This window comes from Larus michahellis, chromosome 3 (genome assembly GCF_964199755.1).
Source record: "Larus michahellis chromosome 3, bLarMic1.1, whole genome shotgun sequence".
In the NCBI taxonomy this organism is placed as follows: domain Eukaryota; kingdom Metazoa; phylum Chordata; class Aves; order Charadriiformes; family Laridae; genus Larus; species Larus michahellis.
The window spans coordinates 120,289,785-120,300,193 of record NC_133898.1 but is presented as its reverse complement, the minus strand read 5'-3'; the positions used below and the strand labels follow the sequence as shown (position 1 = coordinate 120,300,193).

The window sequence follows — 10,409 nt, the reverse complement described above, 5'->3', positions numbered from 1 at the left end:
TGTTTTGGGGATGAAATGGCAGTGCTAGGGCTTGCTTCGCCACGCTACTGTCGTGTATGAACGCTTATTCTGCAGGACGATAATGCAGTGTTTTCTTGTCGCTGTTTTGTTGGTTTTATTTATTTATTTGTTTGTTTGGGTTTTTTTTGTTTTTCCTTCGGAGATGGGCAAAAATCAGAGTAACAACAGCAGTGACATGAACAATAAAATAACACATGTGTGTCCCTGAGCACGGTACCATGTTATCCTGACGGATCTGTCTTCGCTAGCGTATTATATTACCCCGGTTCCTAGGGACAATGTAATACACCCAAGCAATTTTTCCCCCTTCACGGATCTAAAGGAGTGTGAACGGATGGATGAATAGAAAAACAAATAAGCAAGGAGATTATGGCCTCAGGATTAATTATAAAGCACGTTTAACCTTTTTCTTTCGAAGGTTGTTTTGCTTTGCCTGCTTCGCCCGGGTAGTCTGACTCCCCCCGGAGCTAAGGAGGGCTCTGCGGCTCCCGATCCGCGGGACATCCGCGGGACTTCGCACGCCGCGGAACCCCTCCCGGGGCTCGGGGAGAGACCGTCCCGGGCCGTGGGAGGAGGGACGGGAGGAAGGCAGCGAGGTCAGGGGCGCTGAGACGGAAAGTGGGGTCCGAGAGGGATGCTGGGGGGCGGAGGGGGAGGAAGCGGCGCTAACCCGGGGGTGGACCCCTCACAGGTAAGCGGCTCCTGGAATCCCCTCGCAGGGTCTTCTCAGAGAGGGAGAACAACTTGCGATCCCAAAATCCTCCCGGAGGGAGCAGATCCCTCCCTCCATCCTCCCCCCACTGTTTTTTGTTTTTTTTTTTTCTTTTTTTTTTCCTGCCTTTCTCCCGCTGCCTCCCTGGGCAGGTCCCGGTGAGTCCCGTCCCGCGGCTCGGCGCGGCCAGCCGGGTGCGGAGCGATGCGGAGCGGTGCGGAGAAGCGGGCCGGGCTTTCTCTCTCCCGGAGCGCGCTCCTCCTCCGCGGAGCTCCACCGGGACCCCACACACACCGCACGGGAGGCCGCTCCGCCGCCGGGACCCCGGGGAGATGCCCCGGGGGAGGCTGCGGGAGCCGGGCGGGGCGGTGGTGGCGGGGGACAAGATCACACGTTTGCGGGCTGCGAGCCCCGCGGCTGCTGCGCCTCCAGGAGAAGCGGGTTGAAAAGTTGGTTCTTCCCAGCCAGAAAACTTTCTCCCCGCCTGCGCATGCCCGGAGTCTGGTGGGAGGTTGAGGGGGGAGCTGAGAGGGAGGGGGGGTTGAAATAAGGAGGAGGCTGGAGGGAAGGGATCGGTTCAGTCTGAGCTCGGCTGCTCCCGGGCGCGTTTGCACTCCGGCAGAGGCAGACGGCGCCGGGAGCAGGAGGAAGAGGAGGAAGAGGAGGAGGAGGAGGCGACAGAGCACCTCCGTCCCCATCAGCCAGAGCACCTGGACGCCTGGCCCCGCTGCTCGTTCGGATCTGCCTGTACCCGCTGGAGGAGCAGTGGGGTGGAGTGGGGAGAGAGCTGTGCCCCCCAGGGCAGAGACAGTGACCTAGCCCAACCTGTTTTTTTTTTTGTTTTTTTTTTTTACTATTTTTTCCCCATTATTTTATTTTACCAACTCCAATTTAGCCCAGGATCTTTTAACTGCTGCCAGCGGTGGAGCACAGATCGGGATTAGGTAAATAAAAAGAATAACTCATTTTGTTTGGTTTTTGTTTTGCCAAGCCTCAGGGGTTGGGGATATCGATCCAAACACCTCCTTTTCTCTCCCTCTTTTCTTTCTTTACCCCCATCCCCTCCCACCATCCCCTGGATGGTGCAGAAGTGGGGAAATTGTGGCTCACGTGAGGAAGACTGCTCTCCTCGGGGCGGGCGGAGGGCTGGGGGAAGCCTTCACATGGGGCTCGGATATTTTGCTGCTATTTAAAGATTTGTCTTCCCCTTCCAAAGTTGTTTATCCCCCCTTGCGGAGGACCCGTGTCTTTAACCCGAGCTAAAAATGACACATACGATCTGCAAACCAGAAGCCTGAATGCCCTTTATGGACTTGAAGGTTCAGCTTTTCTCCACTATTCTTTCCTTTTCTTTCATTTTCTTTCCCTTTCTCTTGTTTCTGTTCTCTCTTTCTGTTCTTTCCTTCTTTCTGTTCTACTCCATTTTTAGTGTTTTAGGGTCCGAGAAGCCGCCTCTGTTTCCTCCCAAGGCCATAACAGAAATTAATCTAGTGTTCATATTTGTCTGAATGGATCAAAACAAGTTCAGCGCAGGAAGAGACCGAGCTTCTCTCCAGGCCGAGCCTATAAAGTGTCAGTGCAAAGCCGAGGATTAGGGTATAGTTGTTATAGTTGGCTTTTGGGAGGGAAACTGTAAAAATGGAGCATTTTGGAGCTTACAGTCGCGCTGCGGGAATTACCCGATCAAACGCGAGCAGGGCAGGAGGGTGAGAGCCGCGTCCCGGACAGGTGCATAGGAGGTCCAGTTTAGTAAATCCGAAGCCAACTGAGAAAAAGGGCCAAGCTTTAAATTAGCGCTGAGCCGGGGGATCCTGTGGCGGCAGCACCGCGCTGCTCCGCTCCGCGGCGGGAGCCCGGCTGCGGGACGGACGGGCCGGGGACGCGCTGCGGGGCCCCGCGGGGGTGTCACCCCAAAGGTTTTGCCACCGTGGCTGTGCGCGTTGTGGCCGTGGGAAGCAAGGAGGACAGAGGGAAGGAATCCTTCCTGCCGCCGGGAGAGAGGAAGGACGATTTATTCGTGCGCAGGGGAAGGCACCGGGCGTTTCTCTGGGGAGAGAGCGAGAATGCATCTTCTGCCGGGAGCCTTTTTACACCCGAGGGGATTAAAAAAAAAACAGCCAAAAAACAACAAAACAAAACCACAGGCAAACCGCCCCCAAACCAACCTAAAAACTTCTGCAGGGAGAGGATTGAGGAGCCTGGTCCCTGCGGCCGCCCCGCCGGCACCCACCCGCGCCGCCTCCCGCCCGGCGAGCCCGCCCGTGGCCCTCCTCGCCACGGTCCCGCCGGGAGCCGGGCCCGGGCATATTTTTGTTGTTGTTGTTTCGGATAAATGCTACCCCGGGTAGCGTAGGGATCTCTGGTGCAGTTGGAACCCGGTTATTTATTATTATTATTACTATTATTGCGAGATTAAAATCCGCCGCGTTCGCAACGGTGGTCTGGAGGAACTTGTCAACACCGATTTCGTGATAAAACGTGAATGATGATTTTATAAGGATTGAGCGGAGATATCCAAGGCATATGCTGACTGAGTCCTTCCAGTCCTCATTAATGTTAGCAATTAACTCTTTCACGCTCAATTAGCCCCGAATAAACCTGCTTTAATAGATTCTGCACACTTCGTTAATACTTTGAATAAATCTGTGCTGAACAATGCACTTTATTCCTCAAGAGCACCACGCTCGAATAATGCGAAGCGAAAGGGCAATTTTATTCCTTTCCAGTTAATTTTCCAAACACAGATAAATTGTAAGCTCTATTTCCTCGCTTAAACTGATAGGAAGGGAAAATCTCTTCCCCTCAAAGGGGACAAAATAAGTAGCCGACCTGGTGGCAAAATGTTGCACACCGATGCGATACAGCCGAAAGGACAGGACTACCAAACTTTAAAAGATTCAGGCAAAACAGGGGGACTTTTTTTGACAGATGAATCTGATTGCTGCAGTTTGAGGCTATCCCAAGAATGCAGCATTTTATGCCCACTACTTTATCATGTTTGTAAAAATAAGCAACGTTCTCAGGGTAATTTACCTCCTTCATTCTCCCATGTGGAACTAATTAGCAAACCTCATTATTTATGAGTCAGGTATTTAATGTAACAAATATCCCTTTCAAAGGACACATCGGAAATTGATAATTCAAGGTAGAAAGGAAAAATACCGACTAGCCACAAGATTCCTTAAAAATCCATGTAGTTTCCCCCCCTTGCTATGCTACCAGCAAAAAGCCGTCTGGGTTTTTCTTTTTCATTTTTTGGCGTGTAGGGGAGGTAGAATTTAATCTGGAAGGTTAAGATTACAATGGTTTCAAGACAATGGCAACTGGACAATAGCATTATCGTATCTTCAAACAGGACAAAGGGTAAGAAAGCTGGAGACAGATGTAGACTTTCAAGTTTATGATCCTATTTTGCAGGGTAAATTTATCTTGGCATGAGTGGGTTTTGTTTCAGTCAGAACACAAGAGGTTTGTTCTTAATTACTCACCGAGCTAGTTTGTGTTAAAAAAGAAAACCCCGCACAGTTTTATTGTGATGGGGGAATTCAAGCAGAGAACTCGCGGGGTCTTCTTCTTTAAAAAAATAAAAATAAAAAAGGAGCCCCGATAACGATCTGTTTACACGAAACAGAATTAAAGGTGGAGGTGACACCGAAATCAAAGAAACATTGATCTCCCTGCGGGCAAGCGGGAGAGCGGAGAGTTACTGTGCCGTGAAACACGTTCGCTTTGATGTCCCGAAAAGAGGGGACTTCTTTATGAAATAGTCTGCTCTTCAGCTATATTTTTGACTATCCCGGTCGCACGGAGCAAAAGTGTAGCTTACATTTCTGGAAAAGCGCCAATAAACTTGTAGTAACGTGAACATTCTACTCCCACCTCCCCTTTTCTTATTCTTTTTTTTTTTCCCCTCTATTTCTTTTCCCCCTGTTTTCTTTCTTTTCCTTTTAATTTTCTTTTTTTTGAAAAATAGTAAAATTGCTCTAGCAAAAAACCGCAGGCGCAATAGATGCTGTTATGACCCGACTGTATTTCTCCTCGGTTTCTGCCCCCTTCTTCATCAGGGAAATCGAAAGAGAATTTTTTAAATGTTATCAAGCAAGAATTTACCCAAATTGGCATAGTAGATTTTTGCTTATATATTCCGTATTAAATGTTTTCTAAGGATACAAAGAAAGAAAGGGGGTTAAGCCCAGAAATTAACTCAGTTTGCAATAGCATGCTTCACGCTTCAGAGATCTAGGGCTACCTAGAGAGGAAAATAGACACAGAGCCGTTGTGACAGACAGAAACAGACATTTCAGGTGCCCGGCCAAGAGTGTTTTCCACGTACTTTGCTCTTGGGGTCATCGATTGAGGCATTTCTGCTTCGAAGTGGACACGCCTAGCGTATAGGCAGCACTAACAAAATAAAAAGCATTTCCCCATTTGAACAGCAAAACAGTCCAGTTGACTCATTGTCCCTAAATAGTTAAAAAAAAAAAAAAAAAAAAAAGGAGGGAAAAGGGAAGAGAACGCAATGTGTGCATTTTTCAATCAGCCACGATCCAAAATGTATCCAATTAAAAAAGGCAAAATGTCACAATCTCTTATTCTGGGTCATTGCGATGGAATTCCTCTTAGGTTTGGGTCTCTCTTCCTGCTGCTGATTTATGTAAAGTGGTGTGAAAGGTGGACCCAGCGTATAAAGCTGCTCAGAGTAAACTTCTCCCTCTCACACCCTCCCAGCCACAGCTCCTCGGTCCAGGCAACAGCCCACATATAAATCAGATTTGTTTCCCTGGTCTTTAGACCTCTTCTGCCACCAGTTTCCACCCCTCCAACCCAGAGGGACAATTACTGCTCTGCAGCACTTTGCTGCCTGCTTTTCTCCAAAGGGCCTTCACTCTTCACGTGGGGATGAAGTGACCCTGCAGGCTGAGTTCTGCGAGGATCCTGCCAGGATCTTGTGGGGATCCTATGTGGATCCTGCAGGAACCCTGCAACAAACCTGTGGGGATCTCATGAGCACACTGTGTGGACTCTACGGGGATCCTATGGGGATCCTGATGGAGAACATCCCCACTGAGGGCAAATCCCAGAGCTGGCTGGGGGGAAAATGAGTATAAGATCTGGGCTGTGGGGTCAGGCGGAGGCTCCCTGGGCTGCAGGGATGTGACGCCTCCGAAAGCTGTGGGTGCTGTCTCGCACCCACAAAGAGGGGAAGCTGCGTCCCCACCATTAGCCCTCGGGAGGCATCGCCTGCCAAATGGTTGACAGCAGCCGGGGCTGAATTTGCAGGCAGGGCCAGATGCGCCTCGATGCTGCTGCCTGGTAGCATTTTCTCTTTCGCCTTGTGGGGTGGAACGGGTAGGGATCTGGCCCAGAGGAGAGGCTGGGGGCTTGGTGGGACCCTGAAACGCAGAGCAAAGTGTTGGCAGCCAGGCCAGGGAAGGGCTGCAGCCCTGCGGCCCTGCAGCTGGTGGGCTGGGTGTCCCCATGGGAAGGGTCCCTCAAGCCCTCGCTTTTTTGCCTTTTGAAGGGTTCTAATTAAGCAATTGCCTAGATTAGGATGTGGGCTTGAAGCCAGGCACTTCCCCCTGGGGAGAACAAATGGCACTTCAGATTTGTCACCCAAACTCAGCATTTTCCCATTTCTTTTTTGCAGTACATAAGAGGGAAGGCTGTTGGCTGGTATTCCTCCCCCCCCCCAAAAAATTGCGTATTTTCTTTTTTGAATGAGGGACGATGTGCAGTTCTGAGCACCCAACTGCCTCCACCACCCCAGAGGCAGAGGCTTGGCTGGGGCCAGACCGCAGGGAGCTGAGCGGCCCAGGGGCAGTGAGCTCTCTGCACCTTCTCCCCACGTCAACTCAAGGGTCAGGGCTAAAGGCAGTTTTCATGGACAGACATAGCGAGCAGTATCCCACTATTTTCTAAAGGCTGAGGGTGCCCAGGAAGGGATTTTAAATTCCATGGGAGAAGCCTGAGCTTTGCGGGCCAAAATGGCATCTCTTTGCTGTCCCTGTACAGAGAATCATTGGAGGTCTACCTAGCACAGGGATGCTGTTGGGGGGTGTGTGAATGATTGTGGATGGGGTACAACTTTTGTGTGCAAGGGACGGGGAGATGGAGAGTCTAGAGGGATACGCTCGCAGCCAAGACCTGGTCAGGCCTCTCCAAATCCAAGGCAGCCTTCTCCTGTGGCTTTGGAGAAGGGTGTTAATGAGGGATGAGGTGAGAAATTCCCTCTACTTTTACCTTCATATAAATGCACCTCTCCCTCTTCCCCCCTCCATCTTTATTTTTCAGATCTTTTCCTCCCCTGTTCCCAAAATCCTCCTCCTGAGCGGCCACCATGGGAAGTAAGACACTGCCGGCCCCAGTGCCTATCCATCCTTCCCTCCAGCTCACCAACTACTCCTTCCTGCAAGCGTTCAACGGGCTGCCCGCCGTGCCCTCTGACCACCTCTCCAACCTCTATGGCTTCAGCGCCCTGCACGCCGTACACCTGCACCAGTGGACTTTGGGGTACCCGGCCATGCATCTGCCCCGTTCCTCTTTCTCCAAAGTGCCCAGCGTGTCAAGCCTGGTGGATGCACGGTTCCAGCTGCCGACCTTCCCGCTCTTCCCACATGTCATCCAGCCCAAGCAAGAGGCCGCCAATGTGACCCTCAAAGCCAAACCCCGCTTCGACTTTGCCAACTTAGCAGTGGCTGCCACACAAGAGGACCACTCTAAACTGGGACAGGCAGACAATCAGGGCTCACCCCCAGGGCTGGGGTCTTTGCTTGAGGTGACTAAACTCTCTCCAGAGAAGAAACCCACACGGGGAAGGTTACCATCCAAAACCAAGAAGGAGTTCGTGTGTAAATTCTGTGGCAGGCACTTCACCAAGTCCTACAACCTTTTGATCCATGAAAGAACCCATACCGATGAACGGCCCTACACTTGTGACATTTGCCACAAGGCCTTCAGAAGACAGGATCATCTGAGGGATCACAGGTAACGACTATTCTTCTCTTCCTGTCCCTTTTTCTGTGTGTATCTGTACTCTCTCGGTTAGCCACCTAGACTCAGGAAGGTGCTTGTACGAAAGGTCACGTTCCTGGCTGGCCGGCAGCTTTCCCTCTAGGTTTTCCTCTGCCGACTGCTGGTGGAAGAGCCCAGATAACTCATTTTGGAAGACAGACCTGTTGTTGTACTCCCTCACCCTGCAAAAATGACTTGCGCAGCCTCCTCCTTAGCTTCCACAGACGTTTTCACCCTCCGTTTGCATCGTCTTATGTCCTCTGCCTTTGTGATCGTTCAGAAGTGTCATGAAGACACGTAGCCTGATGACCCCAAAGTTAGAGAGAAGCTCTTTATCTCTACGAAAGGCATCCTTGTAAGCCTCTGACACCCCCCTTTCTTCTTGCACACACGCGTATGGATGATCGCCCGCGTGCCGCACGCTGGCACTCGCGGTTTCAGCAGTAGGTGTAAATAGCTCCAGTGTGTTCTCTGTCAGGTAGGTCAGTGCTGAATTCAGGCCGGTTATTTCTGACATCTCGATTGTTTTTCTCTCCCTAGATATATCCATTCTAAAGAAAAGCCTTTTAAGTGTCAAGAATGCGGGAAAGGATTTTGCCAGTCCAGAACGCTAGCTGTCCACAAGACACTGCACACGCAAGTAAAGGAACTGAAACCTGCCAAACTTAAGTGCTGAATCTCCAGCTTCTATGAACTTTTCCTCCCCTTCAGACTTTACACCAAAACCAGAAGCAGAAACAAAACTTTCAGGACGGGAGCACTGAACTTTGTGTTTTGTTTTTGTTTGTACTTTAAAAAGAGCAAAATCCACCCCCCCAACTGCCCAAGCAACTGACTTCTTAAGTTGTGGGTGAAAAGATTATTTTGCATTTAAAATATACATGAATGATGCAGAGAGTGCTAGCTGACTTGTGTGGCTTTGATAAACTTTATGCCAAAAGGTGGTGCTCACGTGTTGGACAGGAATCTCTTGAAAACCAAACAACCCACAATTCCCCCCCCCACCGAATCCCAACAAAGAGCCCCAAAATTGTAGCTTCCAAAAGTATTACTTTTTTTTTTTTTAAAAAAAAAACCCAACCTCTTATTTTATACTTTTTTTTTTTTTTTGACTGTATAAAGCTTCTTATTTTTACACTTCAGGAAATACAGAGAGTTCCAGAAGACGATTAAGAACTGAAACGGTGGTTTCTCATCACAGCACCATTAGGACAAGGAGAAGGGCAACTTGCAAATCTCATTTGCTAGTTTGTTTTCTTAAAAGGAGAAGAAAATTAATATTTGGAAATGATCTAAATCTCTCAAGTGAGGAGTCCTATTGTGTGCTAGAAAATGCATCCAGATCTTAGACCTGCGGGTCCCCGGTGTGTGGGATAAATCAGTGTTCATGGGACATGGAGACCGATTTTTTTGGCCTTGTGGTCTAGTGCGCTGTGAGGAGGTTTGTAACTTGTGGACTTATTTAAAAAAACCCAGAGGGAAGAAAGATGGCAATATGTCAAACCGACGGTATGCACAACGTGGTTTTAGTGGTACTTTAAAGTCTTCGTGCGTCCTGATGAGAGAGAACAAATCTCAACCTGAGAGCGTATTTTTTTTAAATGCTGGCTTTCTGAACAGTGTATTCAAATTAAGAGACATTCCAATAAGTTTTGTTTATTAAAAAAAAAAAGTTGTATGGCTGTTTGGCACTTTATGCTGATTATTGGTAATTGACATTTATCACTGGATTGTGTGTGTTTTTTAAGTATTAAAATAAATCGTTATTTTACAGGCAAGTCTGCATGGACTACACACGTGTTCATTTGGTTTCTGGTCTTTTCCCTAGCAAACCCTCTCTGTCAATATTCAGAAAGGGTCTTTTTTTTCTTTGTTTGTTTGTTTGTTTTTGTTTTGGTTTTTTTGAGCTTTTTTTGGTTGTTGCTGTGTTGTGTGTGTTTTTTTTTTTTTTTAACTTAACTTGGCATTTCCTCACTGCTCGTTTCTACCAGCCTTGGAAAGTCTGGATCTTTCCCTTATGCATAAGTTTTCCCCTTCCTCTCTTCCTTTTTATCCTTTTTATTTTTCTGTCCTTTTTATTTTTTCCTTTTTTTTTTTTTTTTTTTTTTTTTTGAGGCTGACAAAAGTAAACAGATCTGCAGGGAGTCAAATAATTTTGCTGCTAGTGTGGAAAAAAAAAATCGTCTTGGGTAACTAAATCTTGGGTATTAGCTGATAAGATTAGGTGTCAGGAGTGTTATAAAACAAATCAGATGAATAATGGGCAAACTGTTGCTGCTTTCACAGCCTGAAGGCGCTGCGGGGAGAGCCGCCTTCGCACAGCCTTCCCTTCACTTGTCAGGAGCGGGCATTTTTCAGTCGCATCTTCGGCCGGTTCAGCGCTGATGGGGCGGCCTTTGATTCCCGGCAGCTGTCTTAGATCAGAGATGTTTATTCCACTGCGAAACCGCTTTGGATGGAGACGGGGGAGAGCGCTTAGGGCTGGGGGATCTGCCTGAGCCTTTGAAGCGCCTCTTGCCCTCCTTTCTCGTCCCCTCGGCAAAACCAAAACCCTCTCCCCCGCGCCTCCACAAGCCAGTGCCCCCCGCGATAAGAAAAGCCTCCCGCAAATTAGCTCGGCGACGCGTCCCTAGTCACATCGGACCGAGCCCACGGTTCCTGCGCG

The 10,409-nt window shown here is 49.0% G+C and overlaps 1 protein-coding gene across 1 annotated transcript; it reads left to right on the top strand.

Moving 5' to 3' along the window:
- Window positions 1-1,307: 1,307 nt before the first annotated feature.
- OSR1 (odd-skipped related transcription factor 1) lies at window positions 1,308-9,522 on the top strand. Its single transcript, XM_074578366.1, has 3 exons — window positions 1,308-1,677; window positions 7,025-7,717; window positions 8,285-9,522. The coding sequence occupies exons 2-3, from the start codon at window positions 7,071-7,073 to the stop codon at window positions 8,418-8,420; spliced, it is 783 nt and encodes a 260-aa protein (XP_074434467.1). The 5' UTR covers window positions 1,308-1,677; window positions 7,025-7,070; the 3' UTR covers window positions 8,421-9,522.
- The last annotated feature ends 887 nt before the right edge of the window (window positions 9,523-10,409 follow it).

Excerpts from the sequence above, each read along its gene's own strand:
- OSR1 (XM_074578366.1), top strand. The coding sequence starts at position 7,071 with ATGGGAAGTAAGACACTGCCGGCCCCAGTGCCTATCCATCCTTCCCTC. Across the intron at positions 7,718-8,284 it reads GATCATCTGAGGGATCACAG|ATATATCCATTCTAAAGAAA; the intron begins GTAACGACTATT and ends TTCTCTCCCTAG.